Source organism: Pelophylax lessonae, assembly GCF_965119305.1.
Source record: "Pelophylax lessonae genome assembly, chromosome: 12".
Lineage (NCBI taxonomy): Eukaryota > Metazoa > Chordata > Amphibia > Anura > Ranidae > Pelophylax > Pelophylax lessonae.
In genome coordinates, this window is record NC_138779.1 from 116,247,591 (window position 1) to 116,270,840 (window position 23,250).

Consider the following 23,250-nt stretch of genomic DNA (forward strand, 5'->3'; position numbering starts at 1 on the left):
ATTGTGGAGTATACGTTAAGTTAATGACACCTCAAAATCGGTTTGCAGCATCAGAAAGCAAGGGTGTGAACCCCCATGCGATCCAATTCTAGTGGGGACAAAAAAAAGGGGCCTGCATGTGTTTGGTGCAAATGGGCTGCGATTTGAGCCATACAAAGCCATGGCTCAAATCGCACCCCAAAGACACTGCATGCAATTTGCACAAGAATGTCCTGCAATTCCTGTTTGAATTACATGCAGTGTCCTGCATCGCATCAGTGTAAACCCAGGCTGAATGTTGATATGGTGTGGGGGCGAAGATATCCTAAAGACCAATTAGAAGATTTCAAATTACATAGTATTTCAAAAGCTTTTAGTTGTAACTTGTTTCTTTATAAATGACAATGATCCACTGGGAGAAATTTAAAGAATGAATCTTGACAGTAAGAACACAGACAGAAACAAAAACGTGATAGAGGTTCTAATTGTTCCCCATTCTTACCTAAATATAATTGTTCTGTAAATATTCTAATTATTATGCTTCAATAAATGAAGTATTAAATGTAGTTATTGGTTTAGGAGCATAATCGGAAATGATTGTGTATTATATGGGTTTTTGCAGACCTGTCTATGCAGCAATACTTAGGGACGCCACTTTCTTATTTTCTGCAGGGCTAAAAGCTGCAATCTCACTGTATGGACGGATGGCATTGGTCTTGCCAATTAACAAAATATATTTTTTCAAGTTTAAATTTGCAGAGGCGTGGTTCCCTCTGCATTACTGAATTAATGAGGCTTCATGCATTAAAGGATAAGTCCCAGCTAAAGAGATATGAGAAGGCATTAAAATGTAGGCCTTACTAACCTCACCTGCAGGCCAGCAGTCTATTAAAGGGTCTATGCCATGCATTTCCTTTTGCAGTTGCCTGGTCTAAGTGTGAGAAGATGCCATGCACACTACTACGGGTATATCTTCACATTAGCACCAGCTGCTGTAATCAAAGGTGCAAGTGCTTGGCATATGAGCCAAATATTCCTCTACATAGTGACAAGTGGATCATGTTCACTAAAAAACACAAACAGAAGTAAAGGTGGATATGTAGACCCATCAGTTAATGTGCCAGTTTTTTTTTAGGTGTGCAGACCAAAGTTACAGGAGTTTGGTAATGCACATAGTTGGAGATGACATTTACAAAAACACAAACTTTATTGCCCCAAGGCATGTCACATCTTAACAGCAAAAATCCTAGGATTACCTTCAAGTAAATGGATAATTGCCACATTGTTGTGTACAGATGTAAATAACAGATATTTGTTAGGCATATGCTTGTAGAGATTAAGGCAAACTGCAATAACCCCCTGAGTTTAAAATACAATATTTTAAGGGCTTGTAAACACTGCTACTATGCCTAAAAGTATACACCAGTATATTGGACAATGATAGGCAAAGAGTACACACCTTGCCAACACAGTCTGTAAAATTCTCATTCCCCCACTGACTCTTTGTGACACCAGCGCAGGCTGCCCTGCCATCCGTATGAAGTCAGTATTGTAGTCTAATTAAACATTTAGGCTGGGTTCCCACTTACATTGGATGCGGCTCACAGCAGCTATCTGGTGCGTTCCTGTTCTCTGTTTCAGGGGCAAATTAGGCCCGGGTTGTTTCCTAAATTTGGACCTGAAACTGAGCCACAGACACACAGGACCCCATGCAATCCGCTCCACAGCTGTCACAGGGATGTGTGAACCCGCTCCATTGAGAGCCCGGCACACTCTTGTGTCATGCGAAATGGATGCAGGGAAACCTGCATCCCCATTCCCACTAGTGTGAACCCAGCCTAAATTATAGGCTTCAACCTTTATGCATCTAAATATGCATGGGGTATTCCTTGTGACTTTACAGTCGCGTTCTAAATATGCTCACCCTATTTTAAATGTGCACCATTCATTTACAGAATTTTTTACATTCTAAATGCAGGGTTCTGGAAGAAGGGAGGTTGAACAGCACTGAATGACTGGACAGAACATCTATCTTCATAAGGCTTACCAAAAGCCCTTCTGAATCTGGCCATATGCTTCCCAGATACAAAGGAAATATGAAAGCTAGGTTAGGCAACTGCAATTCACAGATTTGTACCCCAATGTCTGGGGTTAAAAAGTAAACTTAAGGCAAAAGTGTCTAAAACAGCATATTGGATAGCGAACAATTGATTGGTCGCATGGCTAAATGTAAGGTATAATCTGTCTGTGTGTGGGATGGGGCTATGTACTATGTATGTGTAGAACACAGAGCTACATATCTAGCAAACATATAAATGAGTAGTCATTATTAGTTTGCACAGTCATCCATCAGATGTGTTCACCTATTTGGCCTGTCTTGGATAGAGCTGTACAGTGCCCATATTTGTCCACTAGATACCATGACTTTTGGTAGCAGCCTCCATAACATTCACCATCTGTATTTTTTAGACAGGCTATTGAGCAATACCCAACAAGCAACTAACTAGCAAAGGATGTCTGAATGTCAGACTAAGCACCTGAGTCTTCTGCACTTCATGGCAGAAGATACTGGAAAAGGTAATGCCACTAAAATCAGTCTGCTGATTACATGAATAATGGGTTACATTAGCTAAGGATTGGTACTACACTGGTGTATGGAAAACCCTATAGGTAAAGAACATACACAGTTCCAGTGTTTGTCAAATACAGGACATGGCTTATCTTTACAGGGAGTGGAACAAGGAGAGATCACGAACACATGCAGGTCGGCCTGGTGGGAGAATATGCTCATTCCAGTGATGGGGCCACGAAGCAGGCAAAAACTGAGCATGTGGCTACAACCCATTGTGACCAATGGGTGCAGAGTACAATATCCACACTAGGTCCTCCCTTCAAGATCAATTTCAGGATACCAGGGATGGGGGAGAAGTTCCTGGACGGCAATGTTCATTGACAACCATTTAGCTAAACAGTGTTAGTAAAACAATAATAGTACATTAAAAAGGTACAACTTTTCAAAGCCTGGAACCAATGCAAGAGGTTGTAAGCATTTTATAAGCCACTGCCGCAATAAATGACAGATATAGCTGCCATTATAAAATTCCAGACATGATGCAATACATACTGTTTTATAGTAACCATAATGCCTAAGAATTGGCATTGTTATGCTGTTTCAGCCCAACTCTAGGGCTAATGTATAAAAAGTGGAAAAATGAAAATTCCTTGTCTAACCAATCAGATTGGAGACAGTATTCTTCCAGTGCAATTTAAAAAGGGACTGTTGTAAATGGACTGCCTTTTATTTCTCCCAGCTTTCCTCAGTTTTTCTAAAAATAAGCCTGTTATTTTAGATGCCGAAAGCAAAACAAAACAACCAAAAAAGTGAAAACATTACCTAAATGCAGCATTTTTAGTGTCCATGAGATGAAGAAGCCTCCAATAAGTTGGGGACAGATAAATAATATGCACTGCACAAATTCATTGGATCTCAGAGACTCGCATTGCACTCAACCCAGAATGTCAGCCATGTACAATAAGGCAAAATACTTTGTAACCAAAGTAAACAAAGAAGATCCCAGAGTCTTCAAACCACAATACACTGTGTCTGTGGGCAACAAATTAAATACATCCACAACCAGTTTCTCAGGAGAAAACAAGTTCATGTCATCAGTTTAGTCCAAATGATGAATCCATCTTCCATCCTCAAGTCTGTGTCTGCCACACAATTAGATGGCTTCTTTCTGATCGCCTACATCTGGGGTTTGCCACTAGGAGGTCGCCATAACTCTCATCTGTGTCTCCAGTTTCATCACCTGAACACAATAGAATAGATATATATATATTAAACAGGGGTGTAGCCAGTAATAATCAGTTACATCAAATCTGTCTAACCATCTAATCTGTCAACTGTGAGACATCTATTGCTACTGAAAATAAGACCTGCAATTCTGGGTATAAGGGGCCTGTGTATACAAGGCGGGCACCGCTCCAGACAGAACCTCCTCTCCATCGAAATGAGGGGGCTGTCGGTCAGGAGGAATGCTGCGATTCGGATGAGACCTGGTTGTATGCGAACTCGCAGGCCAGCCCCCGTCTGGTGGGGCTATGTTGTGGCTGACCTAGCGCGGAGCTGAAGTCTGCGCTCGCTGGCCAGAATAAGGTGACCACTGGATCTAGATTACCCAGTCCATTGCCCAGTCCGGCAGTTGATTGTAGATCTCACAGGGAAAAAAAAACTATCTAAAAAAAGAAAAAATTGCCAGGACCAGAGATCCCAGCAAGGAACTAGGTCCTCATTCCTGACTAGGCAGAAAAAAACTGAGTACCTATGGCAGAGAGAGGGAGTATACCCCCTGGGACTGCCCATGGGCGTAGCCAGACTTTTTTTCTGCCTAGTGTCCTACTTCTGTAGGGGGCAGTATAACCCAATGTTTAAGAAGATCTGGCGCTGTGTCCGTCAATGAACAAAAGAGAAAATATATTTTTAGGTATGCTGTGTTAATGGGAAATTTGACTTCAAAAGTTTAACTTCACTTTAAAGACGAACTTCATAATATTTATTTTTTTACATAGTTATATTGGGCCAGTTTGGACCAATGCACCTGTGTATATACATACCTGGCCGATGCCCCTGGAAGCTGGAAATCTAAGAAGTAGATACTGCTACCCCAGTGATCTCCACTTGTTTCTGGGTCCCATGCTAAGTGGCCAGCCTGATGCATTTTGAATATAGGCGGTCGGATGCAAAGTGGACACCCTAAGATGATCTAATTTTTTGCCACAATTTTTTGGAAATTAAGAAATATGCTAGTACTGAGGTAGTTAACATTCACTTTACCTGAGAGCAATATTTCAGTTTTGGGAGGAGCCAGGCAGACCTATCCACCTGGGTTCTATGCTCTGCCCACCTTGCTGCATTCTTTATAAAGATCAATCAAATGCAAACTAACCACTGTGAGTTCCATTAAATGGTGACAGCAGAAGGTTGGAGCTGGGAACATGGATGAAATATCACCACCAGCATCTTTGGGAAAATTGGATTTTAGTCTTACCGTAAAGTCCTTTTCTCTAAGTTCATAGACAGACACAGTCTCTAATCTTCATATCAGTAGGTTATACTGCCCCCTACAGGAGTAGGACACTAGGCAGAAAAAATTTCCGGCTACGCCTATGGGAAGCCCTAGGGGGGCGTTTTGTAGCAAAGCAGTGTCAGAGAAAATAATACCAACTCAACTCAAATAGAGGGGCGGGTACTGCGTCCATCAAATAAAAAGGATTTTACGGTAAGACAAAAATCCAATTTTCTCTATCGTTCATTGGCGGACGCAGTCTCGGATCTTCATTTTAGTAGGGACGTCCCAAAGCAGTGCCATAAAAATGAGGGGTGGGAACAGCAGAAAAATACTTCCCTAAGGCTAAACCATAGCCAACCAGGCAACATAGGACGCATCAGAACAACAAGATGAGACCTACCTGAAAAAACATTAAACACCCTCAAAGGAGACTGAAAACACCCTTAAATGGCAGCCTGCAAAACTTTGCGACCAAAAGAGGCATCAGCAGATGCCAGCACATCCACCTTGTAAAACTTTGTAAAAGTATAAACAGACGACCACAGGTGGCGGCCTTGCAAACCTGAAGCACAGATGCCTGATGGCAAAAAGCCCAGGAAGAACTAAGTGCCCGAGTAGAATCCGCCTAAACAGGGAAAGGTGGAACCTGACCATTAATTGAATAAGCCTGCACAACTGTCTGTCTGATCCACTTGGAAATAGTCGCAGCAGACGCAGGAAGCCCTTTCTTTGGGCCATCCGTGAGTACAAAGAGCGAATCTGACTTTCAAAAAGACTCAGTAGCCGCCATGTACACCCTGAGTGCTCGAACCACATGCAAAGTATGTAATGCAATTTCCTTAGGATGTTTATGCTTAGGACACAAAGAGGGTAGCACGATGTCCTCATTTAAGTGAAAACTGGAAACCACCTTTGAAAGGAAGGATGGATCCGGATGAAGCACCACTTTTTCCCTGTGAACCACCAGATAGGGTGAACAATGAGACAACGCTGCCAGTTCCGACACCCTGCACGCAGAAGTAATAGCCACCAAGAAGGCCACCTTTTGGGATAGGGTAAGCAGAGGAATCTCCCGAATATTTTCAAAGGGAGGTTTCTGGAGAACCAACAGCACCAAATTAAGGTCCCAAGGTACCAGCGGAGGTCGCACCAGAGGCGCCAAGTGTCGCACCCCCTGGATAAAGCAAGGCACCAGAGAATGGGTGGCCAGTGGCCTTTGAAAGAAAAGTGCCAAGGCCAAAACCTGACCCTTGATAGTACTCAAGGCTAACTTTTGATCAACTCCCCGCTGAAGGAAAACCAAGATCAGAGCCACTGAGTAAGAACGAGGGGGAACCCCAAGAGACACACACGCAATATACGACTTCCATGTATGATGATAGATCTTCCTAGAAGTCGCTTTCCTCGCTTTAAGCAGAGTAGGAATCACTTAAACAGACAAACCCTTGTCCTTCAGTACCTTGCTTTCAACAGCCAAGCCATCAAAGCCAGCGACTGTAAAGTGGGATGGAAGATTGGCCCTTGAGACAGTAGATCCTCCTTGAGAGGAAGTTTCCGAGGAGCATCTGTGACTAGCCTGACCAGATCGGCGTACCAAGCTCGGCGAGGCCATTCCGGTGCCACAAGAATGACCGGAATCCCTTGCGCCTCGATCCTGCAAAGAACTCTTGGCAGCAATTTGAGAGGAGGAAAAGCATACATCAGCTGAAACTGACCCCACGGGGCCACCAGTGTGTCCGTGGCATCTGTCAGAGGGTCCCGAGAGTGTGCCACAAACCTTTCCACTTTTCTGTTGATCCGAGACGCCAACAGATCTACATCTGTAGTGCCCCAACGAAGGCACAACTGTTGGAACACCTCCGGATGGAGAGACCATTCCCCTTCATCCAAGGTCTGTAGACTGAGGAAATCCGCCTCCCAATTTTCCACCCCTGGAATGTGAACAGCAGAGAGAGCTGGAACAAAGCGTTCTGCCCTTCGGAGAATGCTGGCCACTTCCAAGGACGCAAGGACACTTTTGGTGCCGACTTGGTGATTGACATAAGCCACAGCCGTGGCATTTTCTGTTTGAATACGCACTGGACAACCCCAAAGGTACTCAGTCCAGTGGACTAGGCAAAGCCTGATCGCTCTCAGCTCCAGTACATTTATGGGTAACCTTGATTCTTTCAGGGACCAGACTCCTTGAGCAGAAAACCTGCTGAGAACCCCTCCCCACCCGGACAAACTGGCATCTGTGGTGACAATTGTCCAATATATAGGAAGGAAGGATTTCCCTTGTTTGAGCATCGGGGACCGAAGCCACCAGATCAGGGATTCCCTGGTCACCTGGCTCAGCTGGATCTGATTGTCCAGGGAATTTGGATTTTTGTTCCATTTGAGAAGGATTTCCTTCTGAGGATTCTCGTGTGAAATTGAGTGAAGGGGACCGCCTCAAAGGACGACACCATTAGTCCCAGACCTCTCATACAAGTCCGAAGGGACAACCATTTGCTGGACAGCAACAGCTGAATCGCAGTCTGAAGTTTTTGGAGTTTTTCTGGAGGAAGAAACACCCTGGCTGTGGGCGAGTCCAAAGTCAGACCCAGATAGTCCAGTCTCATGGAAGGGACTAGGGACGACTTCTGAAGGTTCAAAATCTACCCAAACTCCTCCAGAGTTCTCATGGTGATCTCCAAATTTTTCGCCAGTATCGTGGGCGACTCTGCACGGAGAAGCAGATTGTCCAGGTAACCCGATATCCCCCGCTGCCGTAAAAGCCCCAGGACCGGAGCCAACACCTTAGTGAAGATCCGAGGAGCAGAGGTGAGACCAAAGGGTAACGCCATAAACTGATAGTGATCCTCTCCCACGGCAAAACGCAGAAACTGTTGGATGTCCTGCACATACTGGGATGTGAAGGTAGGCATCTTTGATTGGATGGATTGGATGCACCTTGCCCTCCTTCCTGGGGATCGTAAACAGGTTTGAATAAAAGCCTTGAAAACGTTCCGCACATGTAACCAGAACTATTACTCCCTGTTTTACCAGGTCCTGTACCGCCCCAAAGAGAGCCTGTAAGCGATCTGGGGACAGTCTCACATTGGAAGGGAAGAACCTTACCAGTGGAACGGATCGAAACTTGATCTTGTACCCGGACCGTATGACCTTGTGAACCCATTTGTCTTGCATCCGGGATAAACACAGGTCCGGGAACCGGCAAAGATGTCCCCCCACCCCAGATACGGGGGAGGGCGCATCTTCAGGCCGAAGGAATCTTGTCCTCAGGTCTGGAGAAATCAGATTTTTGTTTGCCAGACCAGGGTCTCTTGGAACCACCCGAGGGGGCCTTGAATGACTTATCGACTGACCCTGAGGGACGAAAAAACTTCTTATGTGCAACGCGGGTCCTTACCCTTGTTAGCCTGTGGGAGAAAGGTGCTCTAACCTCCTGTGAGACCTTTGATAATGTCATCCAGGGTAGCCCCAAACAGGCGATCTCCTTGAAAAGGCAGATCAGTCAAGGCCTTCTTTGAGGTCTGATCCGCAGACCAACACTTTAGCCAAAGTGTACGCCGGAGGACCACTGAAACCGACACTCGGCCCAAAACGGGAGCAGCATCCACCACGGCATCGCAAACAAATTGCAGCCCCTGCACCAGCTGGTTCAACAGCTCCTCAAAGGCAAGAGAAAGAGGTCTCCCCTCTAGGTCACGGCGTAGATACTTAGCCCATTCGGTCAATGTTTGCGAGACCAGGGCAACCGTAAACACCAGACTTAGTGCAGACCCCGCCAGGGAGTACATATTGCGGGCCAGACTCGGCCTTTCTACTCGCCGGATCCTTAATGGACGGGGAATCCTCCACTGTGATCATGGTAGCTTTATTCTGTCTGGAGACCGAAGGGTCCACCGTAGGTGGCACAGTCCACTTCTTTATAAGTGACTTCAAAGGGGTAGCGTCTAGCAATCCGCTTAGGCACCCCAGGGAACGCTTTGAATGGTCCCATTCTTTTTTTGAGCATGTTGTCAACATATGTAGGAAAGGGAAAAACCTTTGCTGATCTGGATGGCTTGTGAGTGCCAAACGTAACCTGCGCCTCATTCGCAGTCGCAGCTGCTTCCTCCATTTTTAGGGTCTGGCGCACAGACACAACCAGTGCGTCCACCAGTTCCTTTTCTTGCACGGTGTTGGAGGTAGAGATGTCATCCTCACTGTCAGAGGAGACAGGGTGCGAGGTAGTAGACCCGACAGGGAGACCCGCGTCTGCAGTGGCTGAATCAGACTCAGAATCTGACACATCAGATGAGGCAGGGGTAGGCGGAGGGCGTTTTTTTGGCACCTTGCCCTTTAAAGACCACCTCCACCCGGGACACGAACGATTCCAGGACCGCCAAAAATGCATTTATGAACAGCTGGGAACTGGAGGGCCCTGCAGCCTCCTTGAGGGGATCAGGTGGGGACAAATGTTCCGCAGGGTCCATGTTGAACCAGGGGAACCCGTCAGCAAAAAGTTGAGAATTTTTTTTTTTAAAGCTCCCTAAGAGGTGAGGCAGAGCACACTGAAGACCCCCAGCAGAAAGAGAGACCCCCCACACTCACCACCCTACACCAAAGATGCACCAGGAGGACCAGAACGTCTGCAAAGCACGTGTCTGCAGTAATCTCGATCCAGAAAGAAAGATCTGAGGAGCAGCACTCAGGGACCCCCCCCCCTGCCCCCACCTGCAGCCTGACGATCAGTCCCAGCCCTTGGGAGTAGTTACAACGTCCCACAGCCCCAGTAGTGAGGGGGGGAGGTAGGTGGGGGGGTGCGTGACAGGACAGAGGGGAACCCGGGGTTGTGAGGGTTCCGACCGTCCTAGGGAGGGGCCCGCCTCCACCCCAAAACCTGCCAGGGGAAGGAGGGGGGAACGTTTACTCACCATACCAGGAACAGGCGGGCGCCATCTCTTGACAGAACCCCTCTCCGACGAAGTGGGGGGCTGTCTGCCAATAGGAATGCTGCAACGTTTAACTCGCGGGGGCCAATCCCCATCCAGTGGGACTATGTCGCGGCCGACTTAGCGTGGAGCTGGGGTCTGCGCACGCTCATTGGCCGGCTGGGGTGACCACTGGATCTATATATCCAGCCCGTCGCCCAGATCCAGCTTAGTTGCTTGTAGATCTCACAATAAAAAAATCTGGAGAAAAAGCTAACTAGAAAAAAATTATCTAGAAAAAAAACTTTGCCAGGACCAGAGATCCCAGCAAGGAACTAGGTCCTTACTCCTGACTAGGCAGAATAAAACTGATATCCTATAGCAGGGAGTAAGGGTATACCCCCTAGGACTGCCCATAGGCGTAGCCAGAACTTTTTTCTGCCTATTGTCCTACTCCTGTAGGGGGCGGTATAACCTACTGATATGAAGATCAGAGACTGCGTCCGTCAATGAACAATAGAGAAAAATGGATTTTTGTAAAATCTTACCGTAAAATCCTTTTCTCTTAGCTCATTGACAGACGTAGTCCTCGGTGATACACCACCTTCGGGTTATGTTGCCTCCACAGGAGCAGGACTAGACAGGAAATTAAAAAGCTCTGGCCACACCCTAGGGGCAGTCCCAGAGGGTATATCCTCTCTCTCTCTGCCTCAGCAAATCAGTTATGTGAAAAAGCAGTCTTTAGAGATTTAACCCAACCCAACTCAAAAAACAGAGGGGCGGGGACTACGTCTGTCAATGAGCTAAGAGAAAAGGATTTTACGGTAAGATTTTACAAAAATCCATTTTTCTCTATCGCTCATTGACAGACGTAGTCCTCGGTGATACACCACCTTCGGGACGTCCCAGAGCAGTATCCCAAATGAGGGGTGGGAAAATGAAATCAAATCCCAATCTAGAAGGCCCAACCGGTGCCAACTAGAAGTTTACAATGCTCATCCTTAATGATGAGACTCAACAAAAAAGAGAAAAAAAAATTTTTTTTTTTTTTTTTTCAAACAGAAAAAAACCCTCGAGGTAGACCACCGGTCTCCTCAAATTGCGGCCTGCAAAACCTTGCGGCCAAATGAGGCATCCGCCGATGCCGTCACATCAATTTTATAGAATTTTGTAAAGGTATGTACCGACGACCAGGTGGCCGCCTTACATACCTGGACCACTGACGCCTGATGGCGAAAGGCCCAGGAAGTACTGAGCGCTCGAGTGGAGTGCGCCCTAACAGGGAACGGAGGACTCTGACCCTTAATAGAATAAGCCTGTACCACCGTTTGTCTAATCCATTTGGCAATGGTCGTGGCAGATGCAGGCAAACCCTTTCTGGGGCCATCCGTGATCACAAAAAGTGAATCCGTCTTACGGAATGATTCCGTAGCTTTCAGGTATACCCTGATTGCCCGAACCACATCTAAGGAATGCAACGCATGTTCCCGATGATGCTTGGGCTGAGGACACAAGGAAGGTAGTACAATATCTTCATTCAGATGAAAATCTGAAACCACCTTAGGAAGAAAGGATGGCTTAGGATGAAGTACTACCTTATCCCTATGAATCACTAGGTATGGGGACTGGCATGATAATGCAGCCAGTTCTGACACCCTGCGAGCAGAAGTAATAGCCACCAGGAAGGCCACCTTCTGGGATAAAGTAAGCAAGGGAATCTCCCTGATGTTTTCAAAGGGAGGTTTCTGAAGAACCGACAAAACCAAATTAAGATCCCAGGGCGGTAAGGGCGCGCGGACTGGAGGAGCCAGGTGCCGCACCCCCTGGATGAAATTCCGCACCAAGGACTTGGTAGCTAAAGGTTTCTGAAAGAAGATTGCTAATGCTGAAACTTGACCCTTGATGGTGCTCAAGGCTAGCTTCTGCTCAACCCCTTGTTGCAAAAAGGCCAATATTCGAGTCACCGAATAGGTACGTGGAGGAAATCCTAAAGATTCGCACCACGCAATATAAGTCTTCCATGTGTGATAATAGACCTTGCTGGAAGTCGCTTTCCTTGCTTTAATAAGGGTAGGAATGACTGAAGCTGACAAACCTCTGTCCTTCAGTACTTGGGTCTCAATGGCCAGGCCATTAAACCCAGCGACTGTAAAGCATGATGGTAAATTGGTCCTTGAGACCACAGACACTCCCTGAGACGAAGTTCCCACGGAACGTCTGCGACTAGCATGTTCAAGTCGGCCAGGCCGGCTTGAGGAGGCCAGCCTAGAATTTCTAGGACCACTGGCACTGATAGAATCTGAACCAGGCGTCCCTAGATGTATCTGGCCCCGACCATCCGAGAAAGTCTGGTCGTTTTCTGTTCCCACACATTTATCAGATACCTGATTGTTATCAGGAAGGGTGATCTTTTCTGGTTGAACCTCAGGGACCGAAGTCACCCGACTAGAGGCTACTTGGCCTATCTGGTCAACCAGATCCGATTCCTGTGAGGTATAGGGACTAATCTTAGGAAAAGGTAAAGGAAAAGATCTATTCAGGGAACGGTAACTACCGCTTCCTGTAGTACTTAAATGTTGGAAGGGAAGAATCGCACCGGTAGTAGTGGTTGATGCTCGATCTAATGTCCTGAATACCGGTGAAAACGTCCCCCCACCCTGAAACCGGGTGGGGGCGCACCTTCAGGCTGTGTACTCCTTTGCTTCGGGTTTGGCTGGGTTGGTCCTCTGCTTGTCCGACCAGCCCTTCTTGAACCCTCCTGGAGGAGTCTTGCCTTTCCCGCTAGTACCAGCCGGGCGCCCTTTATGGGCGGTAAAGAAAGGTCCTCACTTGTTGCGAGGTCCCTTAGCTTTAGCAGCCTGTGGCAAAAAAGTGCTCTTGCCCCCAGTGGCATCCTTAATGATTTCATCTAGGTTGGCCCCAAATAGACGATTCCCCTGAAAAGGGAGATTTGTCAAGGTCTTCTTGGAACCTAGGTCAGCTGACCAGCATTTTAACCACAGCACACGTCTGAGGATCACCGCTGACATAGATGCATGCCCTAATAAGGGAGTAGTGTCCAAGGCTGCGTCACAGATAAACTGTAGCCCTTGTATAATCTGTTCCATCAAATCAGATGTCTCCTGGGGAATATCTTTTCCCCTAAGGTCTTGGCGTACCATTTTCGCCCATTCCGTAAGTGTCTGGGAAACTAGACCAATAACAATTACTGGTCTAAATGCTGACCCTATCAGAGAGAAGATGGTGCGGGACTCTGCTTCCATCTTTCGATCCACCGGATCCTTAAAGGACGAAGTGTCCTCCACTGGGATAACCGTGGCTTTATTCAGCCTGGAAATAGGTGGATCCACCACTGGTGGTACCGTCCATTTCTTAATGATGGATTCCTCAAACGGATAGCGTCTAGCAATACGCTTGGAAATAGTAAAGGTACGTTTAGAATGCTCCCATTCTCCTTTAATCTGATTACCGAAACATTTGGGTACAGGAAAAACCTTCACCGTTTTGATGGGCTTATTAGTACCAAAAGGAATCTCTGTTTCAGTTGCCTCTGCCGGTAAAGCCTCAAGTTTTAAGGTTTCCTGCACTGCCACAACTAGTGCGTCCACCAATGCTTCTTCCTGAATTATAGCAGGAGAAGAAGCGTCCTCCTCACTGTCTGAGGGGGCTTTACCTGGGATAACAGCCCTTGCAGAGGAACCTGCAACTGCAGTGACCATCTCTGAATCTGAGTCAGAGGTGTCAGATAGTATAGGGGTAGGCGGGGGTCGCTTCCTTGACCCCCGTCCCTGACAGGCCGCCTCCACCCGAGCCACCATAGACTCCAAAATTGCTGTAAATGACTCTACACTCTGTGCACCGGCGGGTCCCGTGGCCCCCTCGAGGGAAACAGGTGGGGGAATATGTGTGGCAGGGTCCATGATAATTCCAGTCACTTTCTGGATAATATAATTCAAAAATCCTTTAAGAAAAAATTCTTGCCAGGACCTAAGATCCCAGCAAGGTATCTAGGTCCTTACTCCTAACTAGACAGAAAATAACTGATTTGCTGAGGCAGAGAGAGAGAGGATATACCCTCTGGGACTGCCCCTAGTGTGTGGCCAGAGCTTTTTAATTTCCTGTCTAGTCCTGCTCCTGTGGAGGCAACATAACCCGAAGGTGGTGTATCACCGAGGACTACGTCTGTCAATGAGCGCTAGAGAAAAGGGGTTTTTCAGCCTACATACCTCTATGCAAAACTAAAAGGTTAGTGTTGGTTGGAGAAGCCTTTAAATTATAGCGCTTAGTAATGGTGCACTAAATACAGCATCATTACTGTATAAGTCATATACAGAGGGAGGAGAAAATGAAGGGGTCGCAAACAGTGAGAGGATGGAGATGAAGGGGTTAATGTGCAGCATAAGGAAAGAGAACATGTTAATAGACAGGATGAAGATGGGATGTGCAGAACACAATCTGAAAAGGTTACAAGTGACCCCCCACCCCCCCCCCCACACCATCACCTCGAATTTGCGGTCTCCTTTCTCTGATTCCATCCTACGATCCCTTCATTGATGGGTCCCTCTTTTCTCCCTTTCCTCAGTTGTAAGAGATAGGAAAGGGGTTCACAAATGTAAATGCTAGCAGTGTTTTACGTTTCTGATTGCTTTGATCAGGCAGCCCATATATTATTCATTTTTTTGTTCAACTAGCAGGTTGTACAAAGAAAATGACCCGATTCCTCCATCCACATTCGCAGTGTTGATGGAGGAATCAGTACCGTTAAGCTATTGTGTTCTGACAGTAGGGAGACTTCCTCCGCCATCAGAATACACTGATTGATCGAGAAAAACAAGGCAGGGTGGTTGTACAGAAGTCGACTGGTAAATTGACTTTTGTACAATCAGCCTGCCTATACATAGATAGAAATTTGTCCAGTCTCTGCTGAACTGGCTGAATTTGGATCCACGTATGGCTGGCTTTAGTCATCACAGCGATAATAACATACAGAGCCACTCTGTTTGGCTCTGTACATTGTGCCTGTCATCAGAGCTGTCTGATTACAGTGAAATGCACTGGGTGGCCATGTGTGTTTAACAATAGTGCTCCAAAAAAAAATATGTCCACCAGTTTTTTCCCAATATGTTAGTATGGAGGTGGTTAAACTAGTGGCATTTTTCCCCACATAAAATCACTGTAACATGTTTGTTGTGTTCCACAGCATTCTAGAGAGGTTTGGTCATCTGACTTTTCATGGAACTTACCCAGTCAGGCCCCCTCACACTAGAGATTAAAAATAAACATCCTACACTCACACACATGCATATAATAGATCATATACAATACTGGAACACTTTATAATTATTTCATACCAATCTTGAAGTTTATGTATCCTTCTCCACCGCTCATCACTAACATAGTGGAATTTCCTGCACTTTCACTGCCACTCGCTAGTACTGAAGGGTTGATGCAACCTACAAAAATAAAAATGTTTTCAAAATAATTACTTAACATTATAAATGGGTAAAAAATGCAAAAACTGCATGAAGTCTTTCTTTAACGCTTATTTAAAAAAAAAAAAGTATAAAATACTCAATTTACTAAGGTTATCACATAGGTTATGGTTACTGGCTTACTGTATGAGTGGCAAAGCTTCCAATGATATACCACCAAAACACAATGTACTGCACTGCAGGGTTTTGGCACGCTGACTGTGGCACTGTGTTAAGCAGCCGGTTCAGAATGTGGATATTGTGAACTGTCCTTCATAGGCAGCCCTGCCACCACCTAGTAGATGGGCCACTGAGCCACCACTGACTACTGACATGGATGAAGGATCCAGCACTCTTCCACCAGTAGAGATTGGAGGATTTTTGATAATTTCAGCCAGAGGTTGTTTGGCACTGGGCAGTGACAGAGGTGTTGCAGCTAATATAAGTTATGTGATAAACATCTAAAGTTGCATCATGCAAAGTACAAAAGGTGAATGCCATTATCTGCTGGGCCATGCCAGCATTGGTTAAATCTCACTTAGACCATTTACCAAGGGTTTTAGGACAGTAAAGCCCCAACCAAGACCAGGTTCAGGATGGAACCAGCAAGAACCAATGAGACCTGATGTAGGGCCTTAAGTCCCTTATGGGGTTGTTAATGAAGGGACCGGAATGGCAGCTCCTTTGTTTCCCTCTGTGTACCTCAATGGGCGATAGAGAAATAAACCGACTTCACGCATATGTGATTTTTCAATTCGTAAACTATTTTACCGTACTAGCAGCAAAGGTGTGTACATTCATTCAACTGGTAAAACGCGCAAATGCCCAGTGGTGCAAAGTGCAAAGATATGCGTTGATGCTGTGGCAGCGAGTGCAAAGCTTAAAATAAAACTGACCAAAATAATTACAGTTTACCTTTTGCTAGGAAACAGAAACATTACCTGGAACACATGCAAAGAACCTGACAGCATCTCGATGACCATGAAAAGAGACTTGTGCATACTCTACTGAACAGTATGGAGGCCTCTGAGAAGAAAAGTCCTGGAAGCTTTTCTCTTTATCATTTATTTCTTCTGACTTGGCATCCAATCCTGAAAGCACACAACAGTCTAATGATAGAAATGATAAACCTTAAATGCAGCCTAAAGTGCTTCATCAATCAGATACTCAAAATGTGTCATTTGCAAACGTTCCCCCACCTTCCAGGGTAAACTAAAACACCCTTCTATACAAAACAGCAATACCCTATACCAGCCTTTTTCAACCAGGGTGCCCAAGCACCCTGGGGTGCCTTGAGGTTTCTTCAGGGGTGCCTTGGCAAAATGCCTAAAAATTGCCCTTAAACTGTATACAAGCTGGTGGGTGGATGAAACCTGCCTTTTAGTTACACAAAGCCATAGGTTTTCATTACAAACTTCTAGTTGCCAACCTCCTAACAACCAATGGCATCATCAGTTGAAAAGGAGGATGTCCGTTGCATGCTTATCATCCTTGTTTGACCCTCCCTTGCCTCTCGCCATCAATTTTGGGGTCTCATTAGCTAAGTGATGGATAAAAACTGAGGGAGAAGAATAACTCTGCTCCGACCGTATCTGGAGTATTCTGTCCAGTTCTGGTCCCCAGTCCTCAGGAGGGATGTGTTGGAGCTCGAGAGAGTCCAGAGAAGGGCAACTAAACTAATTAGGGGATTGGAGGACCTTAACTGTGAAGAGCGGCTGCAATCGCTCGATTTATTCTCCCTGGAGAAGAGACGCCTGAGGGGGGACATGATAGCAATTTATAAATATCTCAATGGGGATCTCAGCTTAGAAAAAAAGCTGTTCATTCGAAGGGATTGCATGAGGACAAGAGGGCATACAATGCGATTAGCGGAGAAGCGTTTTAACCTCAGGCAACGCAGGGGGTTCTTTACTGTTAGGGCTACAAGATTGTGGAATTCTCTACCACAAGAGGTGGTTTCTGCGGGAAGTATGGAGGCTTTCAAAAGACTCTAAAGCCCCGTACACACGCACAGATCGTCGTCATACAAATGTTAGTCTTTTCTCCCCGGGATGTCGGTGTCTGTTGAAAAGTGCAAAGACAGCACAAGGACAGCACAAGAATTTTGTCCGCAGACTTCAGCTGACTGCAGAAGTGATGTCATGTAATGGTTAACTTTCCCTGTGTTTTTTATTTTCTGAGCATGCCCAGTCTTGCAAATCTGCGGTCTGTCGGCTGATTTCTGTACTGACAGGCGAACAATCGTCCGTTCTGGTGTCCGCAGACAAAAATTTTCATGTTTGCAAGAAAGACTCTTGTCCGCGGATTGTGTGCAGACAGCTGTCGGAGGCACCATACTAACACGCGTACAATTGGCAGATCTTTCGTCCGCCGACGTTTGTATGACGACGATCTGTGCGTGTGTACGGGGCTTTAGACTTACATCTCAAGGATCAGGACATTAAGGGCTATGTGAGATGATTACAGCCACACACACCTACACAGGTTGAACTGGATGGACTATTGTCTTTATTCAACCTCACCTACTATGTAACTATGTAACATTGGAATACTAGTCAGTACCAGTTTGCAAAAGTGTATTTGCTTTGGAAGAATAAATCACATTTAAAGAGGTTGTAAACCTCAGGAAAAAAAAAAAGAAAAAGCTAAAAGACAAAAGGCATAATGAGCTAGTATGCATCGCATACTAGCTCATTATGAAATACTTACCTTAGAACTAAGCCCCCCCGCGGTGCCGCCCGCTCCCAGGTAACAGGGCAGACATTTTCGGCCGTCCTTCTTCCTGGTTTGCATCCTCCGAACATCTGATTGGGTGGAGGCGGGATGACATCACTCCCGCGCATGCACGCGGGAGCCGCCTTTCACGGCACAGGGCTCTGAAGGAACAGCACGGGTGGCTGTTCCTTTAGAGCGCATGCGCCAATGACATCATCATGCAATGTAAATATCTCCTAAACGGTGCAAGTTTAAGGGATGTTTACAGTACCTATAGGCAAAAAAGTAATTAAGGGGGGTTTACAACCTCTTTAATGTTGGATGTCCTACCTGTATTGCTGTTGCTGCATTATGTAAAAATATCAGAATCGTTTTTAAATTTTAGAAAGGGGCGCCTCATAACTGTCCATAATTTTGGAGGGTGACTCGAGATTGTCCATATTTTTAAAGGGTACCTTGACTGAAAAAATTTTGAGAAATACTGCCCTATACTATCGTTTTATATCATATCCTAATAAATCCCCAAATCATAAAGGAAAACCACTGTTCAGCCGCTAAAAACTTAAAAAAGTAAAAGACCTGCCTAAGAACAGGCACTAGAAAACCTCTTCTGTTACCTTTATTAGCCATAAAACTCTCTTCTGTGCAATGCCGTGATGTAATGGATAATAGTATCTTCCATCACACTTAAGGGGATTGTACCCATATTAGTGCCCTTGCAAGACAGTTGCCTACTGCCTGTGATACTTTTCTTTTTTTTTTTGCACTAACAGGTAAGGTATAAAGCTCGTCCTCATAATGTACCTGTTCGTGTAAATAAAAATATGTCACAGACAATTCTCTATACAAAATAGTTCTTAGATGCCTGACCTATCAGCATAGCCCCACTCATCTAGCGGCACAAGGTGGCATCCATTGCTGACCTCTTTCCAAAAATGACTATATGCCCAATTGTTATGCTGACCCATTTTCTTCAACATATTTTTAGTCCTGTAATAAGTATGAAGATCAGACAGTTTTTATCTATATACTTGCTGAAGGTCACTGGTTTAAAGTATTGGAGCTACTGGCTCAGCATAATTTCCAGGCAAGCAGTATTTTCAGAAGGCAGGCTTATGACAGCTTTTCTTTAGAGCCACTTACATGCTTTCACTTGCTAGTTGATCAGAGCTTAAACCAGAGGGCAGAAAAATTGGGCCCAAGTCCCTAGAGATGAGGTTCCGGTTTGCTGCTACAATGGGTTCAAGAATAATTCTGCACGTTCGAGATTCACAGTCCCGGTGAATTTATGAGCAGATTTACCCAGATTTTTTATTTTTTTTAAAAACATAACACTTTGCATGACCTCTGAACTAGGTTAGAAGGCTTAGAAGGGCCAATAAGGGGGCTTCTTTTGGATACGCCAGCAATCTCACTAAAAAGAAGTACAAGAGCTTCTTTGGAGCGTATTGCGTCCCGCGATTTTGTTTGCGCGATGTTGCCGCGATTCGGCAGGCGGAAATCGCGGCAACATCGCTCGGCGTTTGGGGGTCTATTTCAAATCAACGGGCAACGCTAGGCGTCCCGCGATTTGCAATAATCTCCGGATCGCGGGCGGAACCGCGGCGGTTGTGCCCGCGATCCAAACGCTGACATGTGAATGCAGCCTGTCGGGGGGACACTTAAAATGTGAGTGATACAATTGTGTTTTTTAAATAAACTGATACAATGTTTATGGATTTACGCTATGCGGATTCTCCCTAAAATGACATACCTCCATACATCTCTATGAGAGAGCCGGATTATAAAGACGGGAATATCAACGATGGAGTTAAGAGCCGGTCTGCTGGACATTTTATAGGAAGGTGTTGAAGCTGCTTTATAACTTTAACAGCCACTCCATCTGGTAAATCAGTTTGGGGTGATTGCTCAGTTTGCACAGATTTGCCTGTTGCAGATTTTTGCACATTGCTACAATAACTTTTTGCACTTTTTTAACTTTTGTCTGGGACTTTATAAAATATGGGACAATTTTTGCGGCCTCTGATTTTTGGATCACTTTATTATGATATTTAATTTTGGATTCACAGTATATATTTGTCATGCACTATATGAATTTGTAGTTTATGATTGTATTTTTTTATATGTAATATTTATTTTTCTTGTGGCACTTATTTATCACACCTTTATGAGAGTGATTGTTTATATTAATTGTTTAATATCTCCTAAACCTGCATGGTTTAGGAGATATTTGCACTGCATGCAGCTGCTGACGCTAGCGCCGCATGCGCTCTGAAGGTCCGGCGCACCTTTAGAGTTCCTTGCTGGGAAGTTGCCAGGAAGTTAATCCCCCGCGTGCATGCGCGGGATGACGTCATCGCGGCTGTGGACGCTCACAGCGCCGGAGCCGCCGAACGCGGAAGAGACGCCGAGGGATCATGTCCGCTCCCACAGCGGTGTCCGGGGGTCCGTGTTGGGGCTTCCTTCTAAGGTAAGTTTTTCATAATGAGCTAGTATGCGATGCTTACTAGCTCATTATGCCTTTGTCTTGCAGGGTTTTTTTTTCTTTTGACTATACTACCGCTTTAAACTAGCACTTTATGATAGAGCACAAAGAAATTGTTTCTTGATATAATAGGGGATAATTTATTTAATTATCCCCACTTCATCAACTAGGGGAGTGTAGATCTGTGCTGGCTGATTTTCTTATTATTTCATCCATTTTGGACAATATGTATTCTGCTACATATTTTTGGTAAAAAAAAAAAATCCCAATAAGTCTATATTGATTGGCTTGCGCAAAAGTTGTAGCGTCTATAAACGATGCAATGTTTTTATTTAATTTTTTTTTTTACTAGTAATGACAGCGATCAGCGATTTTTAGAGGGATTGCAGCGGACATCTGACACTTTCAGCATTTTTTGGGAACCAGTGACACTAATACAGTGATCGAAGTGCACTGTTACTGTACTAATGACACTGGCATGAAAAGGGGTTAACATCAGGGGTGATCAAAGGGTTAAGTGTGTCCCTAGGGGGTGCTTACTCACTTTGAGGGGGGGGGGGGGGTTGTACTGATTGGGTGAAGACAAAGATCCGGATCCTGCTTAGCGGGAACACAAGACCTCCATCTTTTCCCCTGCTTGTTTACATAAGCAGATCGCAGTTCTGGCTTTCCAGGATGGTCACGGTTGGCGGGCGGATTTTTGGTCCACCGGACTTGTTGATTGCCATCCCCGCTACCCAATTACAGCGCCATCTAGTGGCTACTGAACGAAACAATGTACAAGTACATCATTTCTCGCAATAGCGCCACTTTGCCGCAGTAAATACACGACGGCTGGTCGGCAAGTGGTTAAACAAATTTAAAACAAGACTTTTATATTTACCATTAAGCTTAGCAATGAATTCTTACCTTTACAAAATGGAATGCTGACAACTACCCCAAAGGCAGTCCCCACCCAGAGACGGCCAGAGAATACCGACAACGCAGAGACTTGTGCCATAGACATGCCAAAGCTGCTGGGACCTGTAACAAACACAAGAGGTACAATGCTTAATTTTATTCAGAACTCCACAATTTAAAACTAGATGGTGAGACTGTAAACCTATACACCTTTTTCAGTTCCACTAACAATGGCTAGAATTGTAAGTTATTCAGGCAAATCTCCTTCACTCACTGCAACCTTTGATGTGCATTTCTCACTTAAATGAAGACACACAGTATTATGGGATGTGCTGTAATGAGAAGTGATGGCTCTGAGAACTTTTGGATATTGGCCATTAGCAGTCCTTCATTGGCAACATATACATAGGGTATTGTCCTAAAGCAGGATATAAAAATGCACATAACTTCAGAAGACTAACCAATCAGATTTAATTTTTACTGGCCTAGTTTAGATGAAAAGAACAAATTAGGTTACAGTTTTGCACATTGCTTCTCTTCGTTGCCCTACTTTGTTAAACCCACCCTAAAATTAAAAAAAAAGAAGGCACTCCTTTATATATCAAGATTTCTATAGTACTGAGCAGAAATAACCTAACTGTTAATAATCATAGGATAAAAAGAGAGCAGTGCTCCAAATTCTATTTACAGATATACAGTATATTAAGCCGATTACAAGAATAACAGCACCACCTGGTGTCTAAATCATATAATACAGGAGTATGACTTTTCCCCCCATAGAGATGGTAATAAAATGACCTTTTCGCCAAGAGAAACTACAGCTCTTCTGCTCTGTAATAACAGAAACACTGCCCAAAGCATATAACTTTTTCTACTTAGGTTGGCCATACACAGACAGATCATTTGTAAACTCCAAAGAGAGATTTGGCTTTTTCCTAAACCTGATATAATGGGCATATTTATAAAGCCGAGAATCTGACATTGACCAGACATTAAATGAAAGTACATTTTCCTTGTGCATGTGTTTTAGTTTGAAAGAAATGATTTCACAATGAGTAAATGTTTGGCAAAAGTAACACTCACTGCTTTATAAATATTGGCTACCACTGCTGTCAATCAAAGCCAGTGAGCCAATGAGGAGTTAGCGGCAGGTGGGGCCAAGCCATGGCTCTATGTGTCTAATGGCAGCGGGCAGGCATCAGTGCCCATAAAGCAAGCAGCTTGCTATTGGGGGCACTGGTCAAGGGGGAGGAGCCAGAAGATTGGGGCTGCTCTGTCCAAAACCACTGCACAGAGCAGGTAAGTAAAACATGTTTGTTATTTACCAAAAAAAAAAAAAAAAAGTGAACCTTTAATACCACTTTAGGCTGATAGTAGTGATCGACCGATATCGGTTTTGGCCAATGCATATGGGTATCGGCCATTATTGGCCGATATTTTTGTACATTTTTTATTTATTTTTTGACAGGTACTATTGTGGAGGGATCTGGGGGGGGTCTAAAAGACCCCAAACCCCTCCTCTGCACTTAAAAGCATTCAAAACGCCAAGTTTGGCTGTTTTGCATGCTGTCGTTTTTTTTTAATCTAGCACCAGACAATACCTGGAAGTGATGTCACTCATGACATCACTTCCAGGTTTTTGCATGGAGACCCCATCAGAGCTGAATGCGGCTTTGATCGGGTCTTCGATGGCCGTGCAGGCTGGTTGCCCGGGTCTCCCGGGGGGA

At 45.1% G+C, this 23,250-nt stretch overlaps 1 protein-coding gene across 2 annotated transcripts in view; it reads right to left on the reverse strand.

Annotated features, from left to right (window-relative positions):
- Positions 1-2,294: 2,294 nt before the first annotated feature.
- LOC309568522 (C-Jun-amino-terminal kinase-interacting protein 4-like) overlaps positions 2,295-23,250 on the reverse strand; it is a 203,620-nt gene continuing 182,664 nt past the window's right edge. For both annotated transcript variants that reach the window (XM_082274207.1, XM_082274206.1), the window contains 4 exons: positions 21,533-21,646; positions 16,365-16,514; positions 15,304-15,405; positions 2,295-3,791 (listed from right to left, as the gene is read on the reverse strand). In XM_082274207.1, coding sequence (XP_082130333.1) covers positions 3,682-3,791; positions 15,304-15,405; positions 16,365-16,514; positions 21,533-21,646 — 476 coding nt within the window. In that variant the 3' untranslated portion in view covers positions 2,295-3,681. The remainder of the gene's footprint in view (positions 3,792-15,303; positions 15,406-16,364; positions 16,515-21,532; positions 21,647-23,250) is intronic.